Consider the following 26,786-nt stretch of genomic DNA (forward strand, 5'->3'; position numbering starts at 1 on the left):
AACAATTTTTAAAATGTCAGTTTGTAACATTTAAATGCAATCTTCAAAGCAAGTATAATTTAGCTATTTAGTAGGGTTATTGCTGTGCTCATAGAACAATCTGAAAGGTGTCTTTATATTTTTAAATTATTACATTAGGGCTTCCCTGGTGGCACAGTGGTTGAGAGTCCGCCTGCCGATGCAGGGGATGCGAGTTTGTGCCTCGGTCTGGGAGGATTCCATGTGCTGCAGAGTGGCTGGGCCCGGGAGCCATGGCCGCTGAGCCTGCGCGTCCAGAGCCTGTGCTCCGCAGCGGGAGGGGCTGCAATGGTGAGAGGCCCGTGCACCGCAAAAATTACATTAAAAATTTGAAAACTAAGAGTTTATAAAAAGCTTTTAATGACTATTTAACAGTTTTATTAAAGTATAATTTACATACTGTAAAATTTACTTATTTTAAGTGCACAGTTCAGTGATTTTTAGAAAATTTGCAGAATTGTGCAACCATCAACACAATTCAATTTTAGAACATTTCCATCACCCCTAAAAGCTCCCTTGCCTTAATGAGTATTAACTTTCACCTGTAAGTGGCACAGATTACAGAATTTAAAAGTACCAGCTTGTGAGTTAGGCTGGACTGAGTTTGAATCATAGTCCTGCCACTTACTAGCTTTATGTCTTTGCGTAATTCTCTGTATTTTGGATTCTTTATCTTTAAAATGGAGATAATAATTACATTACAGTATTGTGGTGAACATTTACTTAATTAGATACAGTATATAGAGCACTGAAAGTGCTGACACCTAGTTGGTGCTTAACAAATAACTGGTTACTGGTGGTGATTTGTATTGTGGTTTAGATTTGTGGTAGACATTTAAATGAGAGAAGCACCTGAAAACACCTAGCATAAGGCCTGACACATGATTTACTTTCAGAAACCCAAGCTCTGTTATGTATCGTGTCATCATAATTTTGTCTGTAGTAGCTCTTTGGGAATTGGTTTAATCACGCTTAAACCTTAAGGCTCACAACATGTAGTTGTTTGTTATTTTGCAGAGGCATGGATTTGAATTGAGTAACTACAAGGCAGCTACAAGACTTAGAGTTTGATGTCTGCAAACTAGTCACTTAGCTGGTGGAATGAGTCACTGGTCTTATTGTTTACTGTTCATCGAAATAATTTTCTTACTCTGATAAGATCTTATTTCTTTGTAAAAAAGAAATAAGCTCTGAAAAAAGTCTAATGATCATATTGATTAATTTTATTAACATAAAAGTATAGAGATTTTTCTTTTGAGTTTTAATCAGAACTTAGAAGTTGGGATGACGTAGTAAAATGTCAAATGTCAGATTCTGTATTGTAGCTCCTATCAATGACATGAAGAAGGCAAATAAAACAACCTTTTAAATGCTGTCTATGCACCCACCTACTGGTGTAAAAATGTATATTTTTGGGGGGAAGTTATATTTTTTTAATTTGGGCTTTCTTCAAGGTTGGACTGATTGCTATTTAATTTGTGTGTATTCTGAATTATCTATTATGAATTATGAACAGTAAGATCACTAATTGTTGTCATTTACATAGGAGAGTAGACCTTATGGTAAACTAATGGGGAAGTTAACCATTGCCCTCAACACTGAGCAGCAGAGCCAGTCTTGGGTTTTTTAAGACATAAAGAGGATCATCATTCATGCTCTGTTTATGATTAGGAAGGTTCCAGTAGAATTATTCCTAATGAGCTAGATTTGGGCTGACCCCTAACACATAACTATTTATCTGCAGACTTTGAGCACATGTGCATTAATTAATAGAATTTTTTTTTTTCTGACAAAACCTTGCTCTGAAGAAGTTTAAAGAATCTGAATGTTGGTATTTAGTAATTTTATCTCATATGTTTACTCTTGACTGAAAGAATGTTTGTTTATTACATCCACAAAGCCATATGTCCTGTGTGGTTTAGATATGTTTTGTGGTTGAACAACTGTCTTTAAGAAGCTTGGAGAATGTTTGGAAAGATGACTTTGGAGAAAGATGTTTAAAGAATGAGGAAGTGGAAATTCTTCTTAGACCTAATAACTACAATTGATGACACTTTGTAGTCTTTAAAAAATCTTTGGTTTATGACTTTGATGATTGAAATAGAATCATCAAAGAGCGACTTACTGTTCTTAACCATCAACTTTCCTAGGCAAAATCAAACTTTTAAAATACGATTTTCCCCTTAGTCTCTCAAACCTATCTTTATGGTTAGACGAATGCTTATATTTTTAGTGACGATATGGGTGCTGATTCTGAATGTTAACTATATCAAGTTTGTTATATATCTCTAAGAACTATTTTACTGGAAAATTTAAGAGGTTAGAACTCTGTACTTCATTTTACTAGGTTAATACAGATGGAAATGATACATAAAAGTAATAAATTATACTAGTTCTTTGAAACATAAATTCTAGAAAAGTTATTAAAGGGTTTTTAATTAATTTTAAAAAGAAATAAGTTTTGATGATTTGGCTATCCAAATTTGTAAAAGGTCAATTTTATAAGGAAAAATATTTTGAATAGCCTTATAGTAATTTATCTTAGAGCCTAAATTGTGTTCTAAATGTGCTCTTATCTTCTCTTGTTTTCATTCTTTCAAATTTTTTGCACTTATATTAAGTAATTCGTGATTATATACATTTTGTAAGTTGCCCAACTGTGTAACTGCTGTTAAGTTTGTTAGGTATCTTTCCAGACCTTTTTCTTCATCCATTTATATTCATTAATACCAAGACTAATACGTAGGATTTTTTTCCCCAACACAAATGACATCGTATTTATTGGTCTTAAAGTTTTGCTTTTACTTAACTTTTCTACATGCTTAACTAATTCTCTTTTTAATTATTCCATATGTTTTCATAGTATAGGCATACCCTGTGTTAGAAACAGTGAAGTGGGTCATCTCCTGCCTCTTCAGTGCCTTCACATTACTCTTCACATTATGACCAAATACCATACTATGAGTTAAAAGATCCTGTAGTTTTTGGTTTCTTCTAATTCTTTAGTCTCATCTCATATCTTTCTCTTTTGCTCTCTGTTTATTTTGTTTTGTTTTGTTTTGTTTCTGGCTTCCCTGTTGCTTTGGTTTTTTTCAAGCTCCCCAATTGTATTATATTCTGTCTAGTCTCAGAACCTGTGGTTATGCTTTTCCTTTACCTAAAATCTATATACACATATTATGTATTATTCTTTCCATAACTTTTATTCAGCCTTTGTCTTCAAATCTTAACATAAATATCACTTCTGCAGGGAAGCAATACCCTACCCACAACCTCACCCCCACTTGGTTAGATTATCTCAGTTAAATGTGCTTATATCTCCCTGTCCCTTACCTGCATATCATTTACCATAACTTGCAGTCATGTTATTTAGTTGTATCATTATTGTTTGTGTAGCTAATGAAGGAAATAATGTTAGCCCCATGCAGACTTGGAATGATTTGCTCACTATTTTTTATCTCCAATACTGGGCATGTAATAAAGACCAATAAAAATTTTTTTGCAAGTAGCTAATGTTTAATTTTTACTGGGAATGGAAAAAAGATTTCTGGGTATAATTTCTCAGAAAAACTGGTTTAATGAAGAAAGAGAAGAGTTGTAAATAGTAGCATTAAAATCCTTTTTTGCCACTTAATATATATTTGTAAATCAACCAATTTGGATAAAGAAACTAAAAGGAAAGTATAATGGCTTATCTGTGGAGGTGGGGTGGGAATGAGGACTAGAGAGGTGGGAGACAGCCCTGGGAGGGAGATATTTCACTGTAATTATTAAAATTATTTTTGACCCACGTGATCATATATTACTTAACCTTTTTTTAAGAGTCTGATGAGATTGTGGTGTAAATACAGAGAAAATATATGTTCTTATAAATTATTGCTTTTATTTTTTCTATATTCTTAAGTTTTCAACAGTTATTTTATTTCAATATGCCTGGATCAGTGATTCTTATCTTCCCTTTCCCTCCCTCTCCAAACAAAACACATCTTTAAGAATCTGATAAGTCATGGATCTTATTCCTAGAAGAATGAGCATGTTGTATATAAACAGCTTTATGTAGCATTTCCAAGGTTGATGGATACCTTAATCTGTGCCAGATATTGTTAACTGTAGTTTTAATATGCAAGGATATTTTTTAATCTTTCAGATATTCAGTGATGGCTTTATGTTCAACGTAATCCAGTGGGGGAGCAGGGGATACTAAAAGTAGGATTCAGGAAACTTTCTGATCCTGGCTCTGCCATTATTAAGCTGTATGACTTTGAGTGAAGCTCTTTTACTTGTCTTTGGTATCCTCCATGTCAAGTTGGTATAGTGGAAAGTGCATAGACTTGAATGTCAAGTACTGGCCTGAAGTTGATGTGTTTTGACTTTGCCACTTACTACCTGTATGACCGTGGACAAATTCTCTGAATGTTATTTTATTTCTCTGTGAGAAGAAGGAAAATGATTCCAACTTCTTTGGGTTTTAAAGATTAAACGAAAAGAGGTGTTTGAAAAAGCTTAATAACACTTATTACTGATAGAGATATAAATAAATGTTAGTTACCTCATCTTGAAAAATTAGGCTAGAACTAGATGTTCTCTAAGGTATCTTTTATCAATGATTTAGGATCCTGTTTTAAATAGTTCTTGTTATGACAGAATAATTTGGAAAATTTGTTATAACAGCACTGATCTGAAATCACGTGCGAGAGCAGTGAGGTATTTTAAGTCTGTAAAACTGATGTTGACCATATTTTCTGCCTGTTTTCTGTATTCTACTGTGCTGGATATGTAGTAAATCTGCAAATACTTGCTGTAATTCTAAGATTCATGAAACACTAATGTAGGTTAGACTTTCTTAACCTGGAGTCTTTAAATACCCAAGAGATCTATGAATAGATTTTCACAGGTCTCTGAACTCTTTGAAATGAAATGCAAAATTTTTCCTGTGCCTAAATTGTAGTGAGAAACAAGCTATAGCTTTCATAGTGAACAAGGCAGATTAGGTCTCTGTCCTCATGAAGTCTACATTCTAATATAAGATAGACATTGAGTAAACAAATAAAAATATAAGAAAGTATAATTTATAGATGGTAGAACTATTCTGTAGAGAATTTAAGTACAGTGATGGACTAGAGAGTGACTTAAGAGATTATTTTAGCGTTTTAAGTGGTCAGGGAGTTCTGAGGAGTTGAAATTTTTGGTGACATCTAAATGATAAAGAATGGCCTTGAATTCAAAGATTAGACATAGAGACTAGCTAGTACTAATATCCTAAGATAGGAACAAGCTTCACGTGAGTAGCTGAAGGATAGTGGAGTGATGGAGACAAGTGTTAGAAACTGAAGTTGGAGAGAGAATTACAGGTCTTATCACTTACGGCTTTGTAAACCGGAATATAATATCCAGATTTTATTCTCAATGTAATAGGAAGCCATTTCAAGATTTTTAACTGGAGAATGATGAGAAAAGGAAACTCAAGATAGAACCCTGATAACTCACTTCAGCATTTAGGAGTTTAAGAGATCAAAAACAATAAGCCAGTGAGTTGGCAAGGATGAGGGGAGCGTGGTTCATCGACGCTTTCAAGAAGGAGGGAATAGTCATGTTTCATATCTTGTTGAGAAGACAAGTAAGATTAGAACAAAGACCTAATCATTATATTTGTCAACAGGGTTGTCTGCCAGAAGAACGAAATTACTGTGAAGTCAATAAATAGCTATTAGGGGACTTCCTTGGTGGTCCAGTGGTTAACAATCTACCTTAGAATGCAAGAGATGCAGGTTCAATCCCTGGTCGGGAACTAAGATCCCACATGCCGCGGGGCAGTTAAACCCACATACCACATCTTAGGAGCCCACGTGCCACAACTACTGAGCTTGCACACTCTGTAGCCCGTGTACCACAACGAAAGATCCTGCATGCCACAACAAAGATCCCGTGTGCTGCAACTAAGATCCAACACAGCCAAATAAATAAATAAATAAATATTTTTAAAAAAATAGCTATTAGCAGCTTTGTGACACTGGTCTTTTAATTCTTAACTTTCAAAAAATTTTTAAATTTTTTAAAATTTCATTTTTGTGACATTGGGTTTTGAATGAACCTGCAAGTAATTCTTCCTTTTTTAACCTTTAATCTGTGGGTGGTGATATGGTTAAGCGTTCGGGTTTTGAGCCAGACTGTCTGGGTTAATATTGCATCTCTATTTGTTTTTAGCTTATTCAGCCTCACTAAACGTCCATTTCTCATGGACAGTTGAACATGGGGGTTAGGGGTGCTGACCCTCCGCTCAGTTGAAAATCTGTGTATAATTTATAATCGGTTCTCCGTATATGCGGTTCCTCCTCATCTGCACTTCCACATCCAAGGATTCAGCCGACTGCAGATCATGTAGTACTGTAGTATTTACTATTGAAAAAAAAATCCGTGCATAAGTGGACCCTTGCTATTAAAACCCATGTTGTTCAGGGGTCGACTGTATCTGTAAAATGGGATAACAGTAGTTACCTACCTTTTATAATTTTGTTCTATGTAAAGCAGTTAGCTGTATAAATAGTAAAAATTATAATGATTGTGCAATAAAACGTTTATATTTCCTGCTCTTTGGGGTTTCTGTAATTTTATAGTATTTAAGGAAATAAAGTGCTGTGTTTTAACTTTGTTTTATGATTAATTAACAAATTTTAAGTGCTCTACAAGGTCATACTGGTAAAAAGGAAAGAACCATTAACTCAACTCAAGTAAAGGTTAACTTAAGATCAGATTCTTTGTAGGCATTTTTTTTTTTTTTTTTTGCGGTACGCGGGCCTCTCGCTGCTGTGGCCTCTCCCGTTGCGGAGCACAGGCTCCGGACGCGCAGGCTCCGGACGCGCAGGCTCAGCGTCCATGGCTCACGGGCCCAGCCGCTCCGCGGCATGTGGGAGCCTCCCGGACCGGGGCACGAACCCGTGTCCCCCGCATCGGCAGGCGGACTCTCCACCACTGCGCCACCAGGGAAGCCCCCTGTAAGCATTATTTTAAACTGTCATGCTAATCTATAGAAAAGTTCGTATGGATGACACTTTATCAACTTAATCAACTTCAGCAAACATTTCTGACTAATATCCAGTCCTTGTTCTGAATATTATGTCTTTCAAACACTTTTTTTCCTTTATTTTGGAGCATTCTGCAACCCCATGTACAATTGTAATTGTAGCATTTGACTGTACAGTTGAGTGTTTAGATACTGTATTTTCTTTTTTAGCACTCTGGATGATAGTCTCATTAAGTAATAATTTAATATAAACGTACCTGTAGCTACTCATTCTGTTTGCAGATGCATTTTATTTAAATTATTTATAATTAAAACATTATAGAAATCAAAATGTGGGCAATTTCTTTATTCACTTTTTTATTATTGCAAGGGCGATTTGGACATATACTCAGATAACTTTAATTTTAGATCCTAAATGTGAAATTAACTTGGTAACTGTTTAGGTTCTTAAATTTTTTTTCCACTGTCCATTTATCTGATAGCACACTTCGCAGAAACCCAGACAAAGCTGAGGTTACTCAGAAGGCAGATACTATGAGTATGCTGTTTCACTATTTCCCTAACAATTCAGAGTCTGGCACACAGTAGTAGTAGTGCTTAGTAAATATTTGTTGAATGAATGGATAAAATTTTTAGCATACCTAATAGAAATTGTTCTCTCAATAATGGGCTTGCATTTAAGGTTGAGTTACTTCAATAAAACATTAATTAAATGTAATGCTCGAAGAGTAAAATGTGTAGATAATTTACTTTTCTAATAATTACAGCTTAAGTGACATTTTTGTTTCCATCTTTGTAAGCAGTCTCTGCTGAGCATAATCAAATTGTTGAGAACTAGTAACACTATGTTACTTTATTCTGTACACCAGTTCTCATTTTTAGAAGCTAGTTAGAGTAAGTACTGCAGGTATTGTTTAAGATGTGTGCTAGAAACTTCAGATTAGGTTTTGGATGTAAAGAAAATTTCTGTTAGATGCAGGTGATAAGTTTTGTGATTTGGTTTTTATCCCCTACCAAAAGGAGAGGGTAGACAGTGAAATTTGACTGTATATGTGTTCTGGTTAACTGTATTGACTTACCATTCTTAAATTTGGGAATTTAAAAAATCTTTTGAAGTAAATACTTTTCACTGTGTTCTAAAACAACATACTGTAGCAACAAGTATAAGCTGTAACAGAGGCTTAAAAGATCTTTACCAGTAAATAAAACTCTTAAAAATAAACCTTAGGGCTTCCCTGGTGGCGCAGTGGCTGAGAGTCCGCCTGCCGATGCAGGGGACGTGGGTTCGTGCCCCGTTCCGGAAAGATCCCACATGCTGAGCAGCCGGGCCTGTGAGCCATGGCCGTTGAACCTGCGCGTCTGGAGCCTGTGCTCTGCGACGGGAGAGGCTACAACAGTGAGAGGCCTACGTACTGCAAAAAAAAAAATAATAAAATAAATAAATAAACCTTAAAAAGAACCCCACGGTTTCTTTTTATCTCATTACCCACACTAAATTTGATGATAAAGTATTAAGGTAGATTTTATTTTAGGCCAATTTTTTTAAGACTCTTTATTAGGGTGTAACATACACCGAAATGCATACGCCTAAGTGTAAAGCTTGATAAATTTTCACAGCTGAACATATTAACATGTTCAGATCAGAATATTATTAGCTATCTTAAAAAGGCTAATTTTAAAATATAAAACAATCATAGACTTAGATAAACTTGAGAGACTTACATCTTGGATCTAACTTTATTACTAACTTGTCACCCTCAGCAAGTTATCTCCTCTTTTTGGGGTCTACTCCCCATCTCTAAAATAAGGGGATAAGACTAGATGTTTTATTATGGCTCTCACTTTGTAAAAATGCAGAGAGGTGGACTATGTTGATATAAATGTGGTATAAAATCTTATAGGTAGTAAGGTGAGAATGTACAGTTTAATTGAAAAGGAAGATGCTCATTTTTTTTTCTTTGTTTTTCAGGTAATATTTCACACTATGTGCTGACTGTATTTACAGAAGATATTTAAAAAAAAGAAAAGATAAACTTTTTTCAAAGATTTTGATTCCAGTGGAATCTTTGCTTTAGATTTTGTGTGTGTGAGTGAATTGTAACTCCAGAAACAATGCCTGTACAAGCTCCACAGTGGACGGATTTCCTCTCCTGCCCAATTTGCACTCAGACTTTCGACGAAACAATTCGAAAGCCCATCAGTTTGGGTTGTGGCCATACTGTCTGCAAGATGTGCCTGAACAAACTCCACCGCAAGGCTTGCCCATTTGACCAGACCACTATCAATACAGACATTGAACTCCTCCCAGTAAACTCAGCATTGCTGCAGCTAGTGGGTGCTCAGGTAAGTTGAGTAATTTGTTATCCTTTTAAATTTCTGTATGTGTGTTTTTTCCTCCTGAGGGAAACTTGTTAAGATCTGGTAATATTGCATTCTGTTTTTGTTTAACATCTTTATTGGAGTATAATTGCTTTACAGTGATGTGTTAGTTTCTGCTTTCTAACAAAGTGAATCAGCTATACATATACATATATCAACATATCTCGTCCCTCTTGCATCTCCCTCCCTCCCACCCTCCCTATCCGCCCCCCCAGGTGGTCACAAAGCACTGAGCTGATCTCCCTGTGCTATGCGGCTGCTTCCCGCTAGCTATTGGTTTTACATTTGGTAGTGTATATATGTCCATGCCACTCTCTCACTTTGTCCCAGTTTACCCTTCCCTGTCCCCCCTCAAGTTCATTCTGTAGTAGGTCTCCGTCTTTATTCCTGTCCTGCCCTAGGTTCTTCATGACAATTTTTTTAAACAAATTTTCTTACATTCCATATATATGTGCATATGGCATTTGTTTTTCTCTTTCGAACTTACTTCACTGTGTATGACAGACTCTAGGGCCATCCACCTCACTACAAATAACTCAGTTTCGTTTCTTTTTATGGCTGAGTAATATTCCATTGTATATATGTGCCACATCTTCTTTATCCATTCATCTTTCGAAGGACACTTAGGTTGGTTCCATGTCCTGGCTATTGTAAATAACGCTGCAATGAACATTGTGGTACATGTATCTTTTTGAATTATGGTTTTCTCAGGGTATATGCCCAGTAGTGGAATTGCTAGGTTGTATGGTAGTTCTATTTTTAGTTTTTTAAGGAACTTCCATACTGTTCTCTGTAGTGGCTGTATCAATTTACATTCCCACCAGCAGTGCAAGAGGATTCCCTTTTCTCCACACCCTCTCCAGCATTTACTGTTTGTAGATTTTTTGATCATGGCCATTCTGACTGGTGTGAGATGATATCTCAATGGTAGTTTTGATTTGCATTTCTCTAATGATTAATGATGTTGAGCATTCTTTCATGTGTTTGTTGGCAATCTGTATATCTTCTTTGGAGAAATGTCTATTTAGGTCTTCTGCCCATTTTTGGATTGGGTTGTTTGACTTTTTGATGTTGAGCTTCGTGAGCTGCTTGTAAGTTTTGGAGATTAATCCTTTGTCACTTGCTTCATTTGTAAATATCTTCTCCCATTCTGAGGGTTGTTTTTTCGTCTTGTTTATGGTTTCCTTTGCTGTGCAAAAGCTTTGAAGTTTCATTAGGTCCCATTTGTTTATTTTTGTTTTTATTTCCATTTTTCTAGGAGGTGGGTCAAAAAGGATCTTGCTGTGATTTATGTTATAAAGTGTTCTGCCTTTGTTTTCCTTTAAGAGTTTTATAGTGTCTGGCCTTACATTTAGGTCTTTAATCCATTTTGAGTTTATTTTTGTGTATGGTGTTAGGGAGTGTTCATTCTTTCACATGTAGCTGTCCAGTTTTCCCAGCACCACTTATTGAAGAGGCTGTCCTTTCTTCACTGGACATTTCATGCCTCCTTTATCAAAGATAAGATGACCATATGTGCGTGGGTTTATCTCTGGGCTTTCTGTCCTGTTCCACTGATCTGTATTTCTGTTTTTATTCCAGTACCATACTGTCTTGATTACTGTAGCTTTGTAGTATTGTCTGAAGGCAGGGAGCCTGATTCCTCCAGCTCAGTTTTTCTCAAGATTGCTTTGGCTATTCAGGGTCTTTTGTTTTTCCATACAAATTGTGAAATTTTTTGTTCTAGCTCTGTGAAAAATGCCAGTAGTAGTTTGATAGGAATTGTGTTTAATCTGTAGATTGCTTTGGGTAGTATAGTCATTTTCACAATATTGATTCTTCCAATCCAAGAACATGGAATATCTCTCCATCTATTGGTATCATCTTTAATTTCTTTCATCAGTGTCTTATAGTTTTCTGCATACAGGTCTTTTGTCTCCCTAGGTAGGTTTATTCCTAGGTATTTGATTCTTTTTGTTGCAGTGGTAAATGGGAGTTTCCTTAATTTCACTTTCAGATTTTTCATCATTAGTGTATAGGAATGCAAGAGATTTCTGTGCATTAATTTTGTATCCTGCTACTTTACCAAATTCATTGATTAGCTCTAGTAGTTTTCTGGTGGCATCTTTAGGATTCTCTATGTAAAGTATCATGTTATCTGCACACAGTGACAGCTTTACTTCTTCTTTTCCGATTTGGATTCCTTTCATTTCCTTTTCTTCTCTGATTGCTGTGGCTAAAACTTCCAAAACTATGTTGATTAATAGTGGTGAGAGTGGGCAACCTTGTCTTGTTCCTGATCTCAGTGGAAATGGTTTCAGATTTTCACCATTGAGGACGATGTTGGCTGTGGGTTTGTCATATGTGGCCTTTATTATGTTTAGGTAAGTTCCCTCTATGCCTACTTTCTGGAGGGTTTTTTCATAAATGGGTGTTGAATTTTATCAATAGTTTTTTCTGCATCAATTGAGATGGTCATATGGTTCTTATTCAGTTTGTTAATATGGTGTATCGCATTGATTGATTTGCATATATTGAAGAATCCTTGCATTCCTGGGATAAACCCCACTTGATCATGGTATATGATCCTTTTAATGTGCTATTGGATTCTGCTTACTACTATTTTGTTGAGGATTTTTGCATCTATGTTCATCCGTGATATTGGCCTGTAGTTTTCTTTCTTTTTGACATATTTGTCTTGTTTTGGTATCAGAGTGATGGTGGCCTCTTAGAATGAGTTTGGGAGTGTTCCTCCCTCTGCTATACTTTGGAAGAGTTTGAGAAGGATAGGTGTTAGCTCATCTCTAAATGTTTGATAGAATTTACCTATGAAGCCATCTGGTCCTGGGCTTTTGTTTGTTGGAAGATTTTTAATCACAGTTTCAATTTCAGTGCTTGTGATTAGTCTGTTTATATTTTCTATTTCTTCCTGGTTCAGTCTCAGGAGGTTATGCTTTTCTAACAATTTGTCCATTTCTTCCAGGTTATCCATTTTATTGACATATAGTTGCTTGTAGTAATCTCTCATGATCCTTTGTATTTCTTCAGTGTCAGTTGTTACTTCTCCTTTTTCATTTCTAATTCTATTGATTTGAGTGTTCTCCATTTTTTTCTTGGTAAGTCTGGCTAATGGTTTATCAATTTTGTTTATCTTCTCAGAGAATGAGCTTTTAGTTTTATTGATGTTTGCTCTTGTTTCCTTCATTCCTTTTTCATTTATTGCTGATCTGATCTTTATGATTTCTTTCCTTTTGCTAACTTTGGGGGTTTTTTGTTCTTCTTTCTCTAATTGCTTTAGGTGTAAGGTTAGGTTGTTTATTTGAGATGTTTCTTGTTTCTTAAGGCAGGATTGTATTGCTATAAACTTCCCTCTTAGAGCTGCTTTTGCTGCCTCTCACAGGTTTTGGGTCATCGTGTTTTCATTGTCATTTGTTTCTAGGTATTTTTTTGTTTCCTCTTTGATTTCTTCAGTGATCTCTTGGTTATTAGGTAGTGTACTGTTTAGCCTCCATGTGTTTGTATTTTTTTACAGATTTTTTTCCTGTAATTGATATCTAGTCTCATAGCATTGTGGTCAGAAAAGATACTTGATACGATTTCAGTTTTGTTAAATTTACCAAGGCTTGGTTTGTGACCCAAGATATGATCTATCCTGGAGAATGTTCCATGAGCGCTTGAGAAGAAAGTGTATTCTGTTGTTTTTGGATGGAATGTCCTGTAAATATCAATTAAGTCCATCTTGTTTAATGTCTCATTTAAAACTTGTGTTTCCTTATTTATTTTCATTTTGGATGATGTGTCCATCGGTGAAACAGGAGTGGTAAAGTCCCCTACTATGATTGTGTTACTGTCCCCTACTCTGATTGTGTTACAGCCCCGTTTATGGCTGTTAGTATTTGCCTTATGTATTGAGGTGCTCCTATGTTGGGTGCATAAATATTTACAGTTGTTCTATCTTCTTCTTGGATCGATCCCTTGATCATTATGTAGTGTTCTTCTTTGTCTCTTGTAATAGTCTTTGTTTTAAAGTCTATTTTGTCTGATATGAGAATTACTACTCCAGCTTTTTTTTGTTTGTTTTTTGTGGTACGTGGGCCTCTCACTTTTGTGACCTCTCGCATTGCAGAGCACAGGCTCCGGATGCACAGGCTCAGCGACCATGGCTCACGGGCCCAGCCGCTCCGCGGCATGTGGGATCTTCCCGGACCGGGGCATGAACCCATGTCCCCTGCATCTGCAGGCAGACTCTCAACCACTGCGCCACCAGGGAAGCCCCAGCTTTCTTTTGATTTCCATTTGCATGGAATATCTTTTTCCGTCCCCTCACTTTCAGTCTGTATGTGTCCCTAGGTCTGAAGTGGGTCTCTTGTAGACAGCATATATATGGGTCTTGTTTATGTATCCATTCAGCCAGTCTTTGTCTTTTGGTTGGAGCATTTAATCCATTTACATTGAAGGTAATTATCAATATGTGTGTTCCTATTACCATTTTCTTAATTGTTTTGGGTTTGTTTTCGTGGGTCTTTTCCTTTTCTTGTGTTTCGTGCCTAGAGAAGTTCCTTTAGCATTTGTTGTAAAGCTGGTTTGGTGGTGCTGAACTCTCTTAGCTTTTGCTTGTCTGTAAAGGTTTTAATTTCTCTGTCAAATCTGAACGAGGACCTTGCTGGGTAGAGTAATCTTGGTTGTAGATTTTTCTCTTTCATCACTTTAAATATGTCCTGCCAGTCCCTCTGGCTTGCAGAGTTTCTGCTGAAGTATTAGCTAACTTTATTGGGATTCCATTGTATGTTATTTGTTGTTTTTCCCTTCCTGCTTTTAATATTTTTTCTTTGTATTTAATTTTTGGTAGTTTGATTAATGTGTGTCTTGGCCTGTCTCTCCTTGGATTTATCCTGTATGGGACTCTCTGTGCCTCCTGGACTTGATTAACTATTTCCTTTCCCATATTAGGGAAGTTTTCAACGGTAATCTCTTCAAATATTTTTTCAGTCCTTTTCTTTTTCTCTTCTTCTTCTGGGACCCCTAGAATTCAAATGTTGGTGCCTTTAATGTTGTCCCAGATGTCTCTGAGACTGTTCTCAATCATTTTCATTCTTTTTTCTTTATTCTGTTCTGCAGTAGTTATTTCCACTATTTTCTCTTCCAAGTTAGTTATCTGTTCTTCTGCCTCAGTTATTCTATTGATTCCTTCCAGAGAATTTTTAATTTCATTTATTGTGGTGTTCATCATTGTTTGTTTGCTCCTTAGTTCTTCTAGGTTCTTGTTAAATGTTTCTTGTATTTTCTCCATTCTATTTCCAAGATTTTGGATCATCTTTACTGTCATTACTCTGAATTCTTTTTCAGGTAGACTGCCTATTTCCTCTTAATTTGTTTGGTCTGGTCGGTTTTTACCTTGCTCCTTCATCTGCTGTGTGTTTCTCTGTCTTCTCCTTTTGCTTCACTTACTGTGTTTGGGGTCTCCTTTTCGCAGGCCCCAGGTTTGTAGTTCCCGTTGTTTTTGGTGTCTGCCCCCGGTGGCTATGATTCGTTCAGTGGGTTGTGCGGGCTTCCTGGTGGAGGGGACTAGTGCCTGTGTTCTGGTGGATGCGGCTGGATTTTGTCTTTCTGGTGGTCAGGTCTGCGTCTGATGGTGTGTTTTGGGGTGTCTGTGACCTTATTACGATTTTAGGCAGCCTCTTTGCTGATGGGTGGGGTTGTGTTCCTGTCTTGCTAGTTGTTTGGCATAGGGTGTTCAGCACTGTAGCTTGCTGGTCATTGAGTGGAGCTGGGTCTTGGCGTTGAGTTGGAGATCTCTGGGAGATTTTTGCCATTTGATATTACATGGAGCTGGGAGGTCTCTGGTGGACCAATGTCCTGAACTCAGCTCTCCCATCTCAGAGGTACAGGCCTGATGCCCGGCCGGAGCACCAGGACCCTGTCATCCACATGGGTCAGAGTAAAAGGGAGAAAGAAAGGGAGGGAGGGAGGAAGGGAGGGATAGAGGGAGGAAAATAAAGTTATTAAAATAGAAAATAATTATTAAAAATAAAAATTTTTAAGTAATAGAAAAAAAAAAGAGAGCAACCAAACCCAAAACAAATCCACCAATGATAACAAGCACTAAAAATTATACTTAAAAAAAATGGGGCTTCCCTGGTGGCACAGTGGTTGAGAATCTGCCTGCTAATGCAGGGTACACGGGTTCGAGCCCTGGTCTGGGAGGATCCCACATGCCGCGGAGCAACTTGGCCCATGAGCCACAACTACTGAGCCTGCACGTCTGGAGCCTGTGCTCCGCAGAAAGAGAGGCCACGATAGTGAGAGGCCCGCGCACCATGATGAAGAGTGACCCCCGCTTGCCACAACTAGAGAAACCCCTCGCACAGAAACGAAGACCCAAACAGCAAAAATAAATAAACTCCTACCCCCAACATCTTAAAAAAAATAAATAAATGGAGAGACGGAACCCTAGGACAAATGGTAAAAGCAAAGTTATACAGACAGAATCACACACAGTAGCACACACATACACAGTCACAAAAAGAGGAAAAGGGAAAAATATATATATATCGTTGCTCCCAAAGTCCAGCGCCTCAAGTTGGTATGATTCGTTGTTCATTCAGGTATTCCACAGATGCAGGGTACATCAAGTTGATTGTGGAGATTTAATCCGCTGCTCCTGAGGCTGCTGGGAGAGATTTCCCTTTCTCTTCTTGTTCTCACAGCTCCTGGGATTCAGCTTTGAATGTGGCCCCGCCTCTGCATGTAGGTCGCCTGAGGGCATCTGATCCCCGCCCAGACAGGAGGGGGTTAAAGTAGCAGCTGATTAGGGGGCTCTGGCTCACTGCGGGGGCAGGGTTACGGAATGCTGGGTGAGCCTGCGGTGACAGAGGCTGGCGTGATGTTTCACTATCCGGAGGCGCACCATGTGTTCTCCGGGGGGAGTTGTCCCTGGCAGTGACCGGCTGCACAGGCTCCAGGGAGGGGAGGTGTGGGTAGTGACCTGTGCTTGCACACAAGCTTAGCATCTCACGCTCATCTCTGGGGTCCGCGCTGATAGCCGTGGCTTGCGCCCATCTCTGGAGCTCGTTTAGGCAGCACTCTTAATCCCCTCTCCTCGCGCACCAGGAAACAAAGAGGCAAGAAAACGTCTCTTGCCTCTTCAGCAGCTCCAGACCTTTTCCCAGACACACTCCTGGCTAGCTGTGGTGCCCTAGCCCCCTTCAGGCTGTGTTCACGCAGCCAACCCCAGTCCTCTCCCTGGGATCCGCCCTCCGAAGCCGGAGCCTCAGCTCCCAGCCCCCGCCCATCCCGCGGGTGAGCAGACAAGCCTCTTGGGCTGGTGAGTGCTGGTTGGCACTGATTTTCTGTGCAGGAATCTCTCCACTTTGCCCGCCGCACCCCTGTTGCTGTGCTCTCCTCCATGGCTCCGAAGCTTCCCCACTCCGCCTCCCGCAGTCTCTGCCCATGAAGGGCCTTTCTAGTGTGTGGAAACCTTTCCTCCTTCACGGCTCCCTCCCACTGATGCAGGTCCCGTCCCTATTCTTTTGTCTCTGTTTTTTCTTTTGCCCTACCCAGGTACGTGGGGAGTTTATTGCCTTTTGAGAGGTCTGAATTCTTCTGCCATTGTTCAGTAGGTGTTCTGTAGGAGCTGTTCCACATGTAGATGTATTTCCGATGTATTTGTGGGGAGGAAGGTGATCTCCACGTCTTACTCTTCCGCCATCTTGAAGCTCCTCCTGTCTTCTATTTAAATAGATAAAATTTTGTTCGGTACTGTGCAGATCCTTTATTTCAGTACGTTAAGGAGATTTGTTATGGTGGTGCAGTGTTTCTCAGTCACTGTACAGTAACATTTGTTCAGTCTGGTGGTCAGACTTTCTCAACAGCCTTAGCTATCAGATCATTAGAGAAACCTAAGAGGTAAGTCACAAGAACTTCTTAATAGTGAAGAAAATATTATTCACAAAATAATTGCATTTTACTTAATAGGAAAAGTGAAGCTGCTTCAGACTGTTTTACTTAGTAGATGCTAACTGAAATGAAAGATCGAGAAAGTGACGAAAACTATAGAACACAGCCTTTGGGAACCATTTGTCTAGAGTAGAAGCAAATACCTCTAAGTATCTAAATATAAAAGTTACTCTAGTAATTCTGAAGATAGTACTCTGAAAGTTTTGTGTCAGTATTCTCAAGGTAGAGATCAATAGTATCTTCAGAAGGTTTCACAAAGCCAAGGGAAGCAGGCTTTTCAGAGTTAGGTATGATTCACTTAAACAACCCCTCACTGTTAATTTGCATAGTGTGAGTCTAAAGTATCATATGTTTACCATAAATCATTTTCCAAATAAATATACTGGAACTTTGGACATTAATATTTATATTAATACCACTAATATTTGCTAGATTAGTCTTCCTATAAGTTGATAAAAAGTAGGGAAGGTTGATATTATGTATGTAGGAGATAAAGAGAACAGTTTTAGAACAGCTTATTCAAAAGGAAAACTTACTGGGACTTCCCTGGCGGTCCCGTGGTTGGGACTCTGTGCTTCTACTGCGGGGAGAGTAGTTCAGTCCTTGGTTGGGAAACTAGGATCCTGCATGCACATGGTGCAGCCAAAAAAAAAGGAAAACTTACTTTATTTACAAATCTATCTTGATGATGTCGCCAGTACTACAAAATATTAATATTTGTCAGAGGGAAATTGCATTTGATTGTTTTTCTTCTCTTCCTGTACTTAATTTTTCATTTCATAATCATTTCTCTTTTTGTTTTGAAAATTCCATTATGACATTTTGGAAATGTTTTTAAAATAGACTTATTGGGGATAACAATTTTAGTAATATAATATTTTAATAACAAATAACCAAGACTTACTTTTTCTCATAAAGTTGTCTAAGGATGAACTAATTCTTTTTCTACAAAATGAGTAAGACCTTGTCATGTCTTAACTGTAACAACTAATGTTTATGAAATTTGAGGATAGGACATTTTAATCCATAATAGCCATTATTTTAACCCCACAGATCTCCATTAAAAAACTGTTAGAAGTAATAAATGAATTAAGCAAAGTTGCAGGATACAAAGTTAACATGCAAAAATCGGTTTCATTTCTGTACACTAACAATGAACAATCCAAAAGGAAATTAAGAAAATAATTTCACTTACAGTAGCATCAAAAAGAATAAAAGACTTAGGAATAAATTTAGCGAAGGAGGTGAAAGACTTGTACATTGAAAATAAAACATTGCTTAAAGAAATTAAAGAAGACATAAATAAATGGAAAGAGATCACCTGTTCACAGACTTAATATTACTAAGATGACAGTACTACCCAAAGCAATCAGCAGATTCAATGTAAGCTTTTTCAAAATCCCAATGATGTTTTTTGAAGAAATAGAAAAACCCATCCTAAAATTTATATGGACTCACAGGGGACCCTAAATAGCCAAAACAGTCTTAAAAGCAGAACAAATTTGAAGGAATCACACTTCCTGATTTTGAAACTGCAAAACTCTAGTGATCAAGATAGTGTGGTGCTGGCATAAAGATTGGCATTTAGATCAATGGAATAGAATAGAGAGTCCAGAAATAAACCCATATATATGGTCAAATGACTTTTTACAAGATTGCCGAAACCATTCAATGGGGAAAGGACAGTCTTTCCAACTAATGGCGCTGAGCAAACTGGATATCCAAATGCAAAAGAATGAATTTGGACCACTACTTCACACCATATACAGAAATTAAATCAAAATAGATCAAAGGCTAAAAGTAAGAGCTAAAACTGCAGAACTCATAAAACAAAATATTTGCATAAATCTTTGTGACCTTGGAGTAGGCAGTGGTTTTTTTGTTTATTTATTTATTTGGTTGTGCCAGGTCTTAGTTGCGGCAAACAGGTTTCTTTAGTTGCAGCTCGAGGGCTCCTTAATTGCAGCTCACTGGCTCCTTTGTTGCGTCACACAGGCTCCTTAGTTGTGGCACATGGGCTCCTTAGTTGTGGCATGCGTGTAGGATCTAGTTCCCTGACCAGGGATTGAACCTGGGACCCCTACATTGGGAGCATGGAGTCTTAACCACTGAACCACCAGGGAAGTCCCTAGGCAGTATTTTTTTAGCTATGACACCAGAAGCACAAGGAACAAAAGATAAATCAAACTAAATCAAAATTGAAAACTTAGTGTTTCAGGGAATTTCCTGGCAGTCCATTGGTTAGGACTCCGCGCTTTCATTGCTGAGGGCCTGGGTTCAATTTCTGGTTGGGGAACTAAGATCCCACAAGCCACGTGGTACGGCCAAAACAAAACAAAAAACTTAGTGCTTCAAAAGACACTGTCAAGAGAGTGAGAGAACAACCCACAGAATGGGAGAAAATAATTGTAAATCATATATCTGTAAGAAACTTGCATCTAAGAACCCTTACAACTCAATTATAAAAAGAACATGGTTTTTAAATGGGCAAAGATCTGGATGCTTCACCAAAGAAGATATGCAGGTGGCAAATGAGCAAATAAAAGCTTGCTCAGCATTGTTTGTCATTAAAGAATTGCAGATTAAAACAACAATCAGAGGTACAAACTACTATGTATAAAATAAATAAGCTACAAGGATATATTGTACAACAAGGGGAATATAGCCAACATTTTATAGTAACTATAAATAGAATAATCTTTAAAAATTGTGAAAACAACAGCAACAGTGAGCTACCACTACACATAAATTAGAATAGCTAAAATTCAAAACATTGACAGCACAAAATACTGGTGAGGATGGGAAGCAAGAGAGACTCTCATGTATTGCTGGTGGGAATGCAAAATGGTACAGCTACTTTGCAAGTTATTATATGATTCTGTTTATATGAAATGTCCAAAATAGGCAAATCCGTAGAGACAGAAAATAGATTAGTTTTTTCCTATGCTGGAGGGGTTTGGGAGGAAATATGGCAGGGGTGACTATGGGGTTCTTTTGGGGGGGCTATGAAAATGTTCTAAAATTGTGATGGTTGTATAACTGAGAATATACTTAAAGTCATTGAATTATATACCTTAAATGGGTCAATTACATGATATGCAAGTTATATCTCAATAAAGCTGTTACAGAAGCAAAATAAAAATTTTAAAATGCAGTAATTTTGTGTGTATATATATAAAAGATCTTTTGAAAGAATTCAATAAATTTAATGGGAGTTTTGATGTTACCAGTGTTAGAATAGGAGTACATAAAACATACTCAATAAAACATTTGATTATAATTAATTAGTGAGCACTCAAACACACCTTTTTTTTACCTCTAGGTTCCTGAACAGCAGCCCATTACTTTGTGTAGTGGGGTTGAAGATACAAAGCATTATGAGGAAGCCAAGAAGTGTGTAGAAGAATTAGCACTGTACCTGAAACCACTCAGCAGTGCTAGAGGTAAATCAGATGAAATTATCCATGCTGAGCACGTGTTCATTAAAGATGCTTTTGTTACCATAAAAACTGTGAGCTATAAGTGAATGTTAACGAAATTCATTTATTTATTGTAAGCCAAACCCACTGGTGCTAAATAATATTACAAACCACATCAAATAAAGTAGTGAGTTTAAAGTTTATGTACTATTTATTGGAAACATTTTTTGAATGAGTTGCAAAAGTAAGTATAAACACACTAGTGGTTTCAGAAGGGCTCTCTATCATTTGACAACTCTAAATTGTCAGCCTTCTATCCAGTTTTGTGTGGTATGCTGTTGGGGGTACAATAAAATTGGAAGTTGCCATTACTATCTTGCCATTATGGCTTGTTTTTATTAGGAAGGTGAGCTTAACCACTAGGAAATATACCAGACCTGTTAGGACCTCAAGATTTGGGTGTTTTTTTTGTTTTTTTAACATCTTTATTGGAGTATAATTGCTTTACAATTGTGTGTTAGTTTCTGCTTTATAACAAAGTGAATCAGCTATACACACATATATATATATCCCCATATCTCCTCCCTCTTGCGTCTCCCTCCCACCCTCCCTATCCCACCCCTCTAGATGGTCACAAAGCACCGCGCTGATCTCCCTATGCTATGCGGCTGCTTCCCACTAGCTATCTATTTTACATTTGGTAGTATATATTAAGTCCATGCCACACTCTCACTTCGTCAAGATTTGGGTTTTTAATTATTAATATTGACTGGCCTTTTTTTCTTTATTTCTCCATGATTAAAGTGAATAATATATTTAATGTCATGAGTGTTACATTTGCATGCAATAACAACTTTTGTATACTTTTAAAATGCAAACTAGGCTTCACTTGTGTAATTTGTATTGTTTATTTTAAATATTCTGATAGAACCCAGAACTATTCCACATAGCCATAAGTCAATCAGCCCATCAGAGGAAGTTTTTCTGGACTCTAAAATTACATTGGAAACCTAGAAATAACTATATTTTCTGTTTTAAAGGAGTGGGTCTGAATAGCACTACTCAGAGTGTTCTGAGTCGCCCAATGCAGAGGAAGCTGGTGACTCTGGTCCACTGCCAACTAGTAGAAGAAGAAGGCAGGATTCGTGCCATGAGGGCAGCTCGATCTTTAGGTGAACGAACAGTTACAGAGCTCATTCTCCAGCACCAGAATCCTCAGCAACTCTCTTCCAATCTTTGGGCAGCAGTCAGAGCTAGAGGCTGCCAGTTCCTTGGACCAGGTATATAATTAAAGTTTGATATTTACTATACTAGTAATTCTAAAAGTATTTATAGTGTAGGAACTATAAGTGATGCACAAAGGCTAGTTCTTTGCAATATTCTGTTGTTATCAAGTAATATCCCACTTGGTATCCCACAGTCATGGCTTGGGTAATTCCATGTCAGTTTTTCAGGATACTTAAAACTTTTACTGCCAAAAGTTTATTCATTTTGATAGAGGTTTTCCGTAACTGTATTAATCTTTTATCTGCTTTCTTAAATAAATTATATGGAATGTAATAAAAAATTGCCCCCAAATGGTTCAAAAGTATAACTGAATATTGGTTGTTGTTGTGTTGCCCATTAATGAAGTGGTACCTGTAGAAATTATTAAATGTTTCCCTTCTAAGAAATGGCTTTATCTTATCTCTGTACATGATAAATTTTGGTTTTGCTCAACTTTTCCTAGCAATGCAGGAGGAAGCTCTAAAGCTGGTTCTCCTGGCCTTAGAAGATGGTTCTGCTTTGTCAAGAAAAGTATTGGTTCTCTTTGTGGTGCAAAGGTTGGAGCCACGGTTTCCTCAAGCCTCTAAAACTAGCATTGGGCACGTTGTCCAGCTCCTTTATAGAGCCTCCTGCTTCAAGGTATGAACCTATGGTAACTTTCAGCTTAAAAGGAAATGTCCTTTCCCCAAACTTAGGTAGTAAGACTTTGAGTTTAATAAAGTTGCCTGTATCTTTCCATAAAATTTTAGCAGTTTTTCTTTTCTCTTTTAAAGAATATAGATGGTGTCCTGTTAAAGTTAAATCTTGTATTGAATTTTGTATGTTAGATATTGTACAACATAGATTAAATCATGGCTTATAGATTTTTGTATTTGAAGAGACTAAAAAGCCATAGCAGTTTTCCACCAAGACTGCAAACAGAATTGGTCTAAAGAGAGAGAGTCATTGAAGCAGGAGTACATTTTATTTGGCTATTTGCTCCTGATATGATTCCATATATACAGTACTGGAGCTCCATTTGCCATTTTGGTTTTAGTATATATAGTAATGCTGGACATGTCCTTTGTATGCCAAGTTGAATCAGCACTACTTCAAACACTGGTGCCCACTATGTATCACTTATTGTTCACCCTGTTTTCCTAACTTCTTAATGTCAGGGCTTCTTGCTTTTGACACAACACATAGCAAGTACTTCATGGGCCAGGGAAGTATGTCTCTAAAAAATTGTTAATTCATACAAGCTATAAGGAGGTCACCACATTCCCTCATCTGACACTGAAACTAAAAAACTCCCACATTAGCCATCCTGCTATATTCTAATCTCGTTATTTTTTGAGAAGGATAAAATAGTTCACAAAATCAACAGAGCATATAGATTTAACTTAAAAAAATTTTTTTTAAGTTCTAGCTAAATGCCAATATTATTCTGTTTCTTTCTAGACTCAGATTATATACTGAAAATGGGGTGTGGATTCCACATCTGTACCCACCCCTCTTGTTTTTCATATGTCCCTCTAGAGCTCTCAGAACCTCAGCTGGTCCAGATTGTCCCTGAATAACTCACATTTGTTGTAATGGTTGTAATAACCTGACTGTACAGTGTAATGGGGAATACATTTCAGAATGTCTGTCTACTTCCAGTGTTACTTCTCCGTTAACAGCGCCAGATAGATACAGTATAGGAAGTTTAAGAAATAAAGGGAAAGAAATCCAGCCTTTCTCTGTGAAGAAGAATAAGGGGCTCAAAAACACCAGAATACCCCAAGTGAAACTTTCTCAATCCTAATTAAAAGCATTAATAGTAATTTTAAAAAGATTGGAATATGTAAAAATCCAATTATTTTTCACTTGAGTCATGATTATGTCGCTTTATTTCATTGTCCACCTGCTTTCTTCTTTTGGTGGCAGTTTGTACTATACTCTCAATCATGAAAAGATTCATTTTCTCTCATCACAATAGGTCCATACCCTAAACTGTATTCACTATTGCAGAGTTTCTATTAAGTGTCTGCCAATACCCATTTCATCATCTTCATGGAACTCAAATCAGCATTTTCCTTTCTTTGCAGGTGTTTGTGTCCGTATAGCTGTGTTCTAGCTGGGTTTTTTTAGCATCTCTTTTTTTTCCATTGGAAAAGCCTTTTCAAGCTGCAGGATAATTCTAGGCATTTTAGTACAGTACAGTTCCAGGACTTCAGACATTGCATTTCTTGGAAATCTTTGAGTGTTTTTAGTTAAAGAGAGTTTTGAGAGCCAAGTCCATGGAAACAGTACATCATATAGAAAGCATATACTACATTTTAATGAGATTTAATGTATATTGAGAGGGTGTTTCATACATATACATATACATTTGGTCTTTTGACTTGCCTTTGAATAGGGGCAAAATATATTTAGTTTTTGTGACTATAGTTCTTGATTTTTTTATGTTTGGTCTCTCTGTGGACTTACCTAACAAAATTTAAGTTAGACCTTCTTATAATAAGAATGGAATACAAGTAAAAATATATCAGTATGACCTGGAAGTCCTGACTAAGATAGTCTATTGTTTCTTTGATGGGAGGGAAAAAAAAAATGGGAATTTTCTATAGAGGAATTTGAGTCCTTATGGGAATAAAAGATTAGCAGGGCAAAAAACGTAAAATATGTTAGGATATAGGTGATCCTAGACTAGAATTAATTGTTTTACTTTGATTCATTAGGCCTTTGGCCTGAATCCAGCTTGACTTAAAATGTGAATTATTAGGGGTGATACCACTAGCACCTACCTCAACAAGTTTAAAGAATTAAATGAGTTAATATGTCACTATAACAGTTAATAAGGTAACTTAACACACTGGCACATACTATGTGCTCAATAAATGTTAGTTATTTTTATTGCTAAAAAATATCATCATTGTCATACAGCATCTTAGAATTTTCACTTTCAGGTGGTGACCTAACCTACAAAACTGCAGGGAGAATTAAACCAAGTACAAATTAGTCATCTTTAGAATCACACCAGCATCTGAAGCTCTTTCAGTTATTGAGTACCAGCTATCTCAATACCAGGCAAGCCCAAGAGTAATAATCCATAGATATGAAGAAGCAGCATGGTGTTTTTCAGAATACTTGTATGAGTATTTTCTTCTTTTCTTTTTTTTTTCACATCTTTACTGGAGTATAAATGCTTTACAATGTTGTGTTAGTTCCTGCTGTACAACAAAGTTAATCAGCTGTTTGTATACATATATCCCCATATCCCCTCCCTCTTGAGCCTCCCTCCCACCCTCCCTATCCCATCCCTCTAGGTCATCACAAAGCATCAAGTTGATCTCCTTGTGCTATGCAGTAGCTTCCCACTAGCCATTTTACATTTGGTAGTGTATATATGACATTGCTACTCTCTCACTTCATCCCAGCTTCCCCTTCCCCCACTGTGCCCTCAGATCTGTTCTCTATGTCTGTCTTTATTCCTGCCCTGCCACTAGGTTCGTCAGTACTGCTTTTTTAAATTCCATATGTATGTGTTAGCATACGGTATTTGTTTTTCTTTTTCTGACTTAACTTCACACTGTATGACAGATCCTAGGTCCATCCACCTCAATACAAACAACTCAATTTTGTTCCTTTTTATGGCTGAGTAATATTCCATTGTATATATGTGCCACATCTTTTTTATCCATTCATCTGTCGATGGACACTTAGGTTGCTTCCATGTCCTGGCTATTGTGAATAGTGCTGCAATGAACATTGTGGTACATGTATTTTTTTTTTTTTTTTAATCTTAAGGAATTTATTGATTGATAACAGGCGTCTAGAAGTAGGGAGGTTCCTGTCTGGCTAATTCACCAGATCAACCACATCCACAAAAACCCAGGCCTCTCCCATCAGTCTTTTCTGCATCTCAGGTGGATCAGCTGCTCTTCACATGGCTGCCCAATGGTGGAAGAAATTCCCAGCTCACATGATCAGACACTAAGAAGCAGAGGAAGAAAGTTTGACTTCCTTGTGTCTCCTCTTAAGAAACCTTTCCCAAGAGGGACTCCACTCTCCCTCCAACAGATGTCCCATTGCATTTCATTGTGAATGTGACACACTAGGTCACATGACACTTCCTAAGTAGTCTCCAACTCGGATAATGGAATTGCCAGCATTGGCTTAGACCGAGGTTTATTCACCTTTTCTGTGCCATGGGCCCCTTTGGCAGTCTGGTGAAACCTAGGGACCCCTTCCCAGAATATTTAATTGCATAGAATGAAATGACCGGATTACAAAAGAAACCAACTATATCAAAAAATATACTTTTTAAGTGATACAGGAATAAACTTGCTTCATTAATGCACAAATAACAAAATCTAGCAGCTGATCTAATAACAACCATAATTTTTAAGTAGTGATGAAGGTAAACAGTGTTCTGAGATACCTGTAATAACTTTTGTGATATGAAAATATTTGTGATTTCCATTGGTGACAAAGTCACAAGTTACTGCTAATGATACTGTGGTTTGTTGCTTACATTCATAATAGAAAGAAATGTTAAACCTCAGTTGGAGTTTAATGAAAAGTGTTTTTTTTTCTTTTTTCCCAATGCAAGATTGTGAATCCCATGCATTCCATCCACGGACCCTTGGTAGGGGTGGTCTGTGGACTACATTAGAAGCCCCTAGCTTAGATTAATTAAGATTCACATATTGAGTCTGGGAGTGGGCATGTCTTCACTGAGACAAGTGGCTTCAAAGGAGTGTGGATATCTAAACTAAATCAGG

At 37.3% G+C, this 26,786-nt stretch overlaps 1 protein-coding gene across 2 annotated transcripts in view; it reads left to right on the forward strand.

Annotated features, from left to right (window-relative positions):
- The window catches only part of RC3H1 (ring finger and CCCH-type domains 1), a 96,596-nt gene that overhangs the window by 22,731 nt on the left and 47,079 nt on the right, over positions 1-26,786 (forward strand). For both annotated transcript variants that reach the window (XM_029227987.1, XM_029227988.1), the window contains exons 2-5: positions 9,009-9,382; positions 20,676-20,796; positions 21,813-22,052; positions 22,502-22,677. In XM_029227987.1, coding sequence (XP_029083820.1) covers positions 9,152-9,382; positions 20,676-20,796; positions 21,813-22,052; positions 22,502-22,677 — 768 coding nt within the window. In that variant the 5' untranslated portion in view covers positions 9,009-9,151. The remainder of the gene's footprint in view (positions 1-9,008; positions 9,383-20,675; positions 20,797-21,812; positions 22,053-22,501; positions 22,678-26,786) is intronic.

Source organism: Monodon monoceros, unplaced genomic scaffold (genome assembly GCF_005190385.1).
Source record: "Monodon monoceros isolate NGI ecotype Baffin Bay Population unplaced genomic scaffold, NGI_Narwhal_1 Super_Scaffold_18, whole genome shotgun sequence".
In the NCBI taxonomy this organism is placed as follows: Eukaryota; Metazoa; Chordata; class Mammalia; order Artiodactyla; family Monodontidae; genus Monodon; species Monodon monoceros.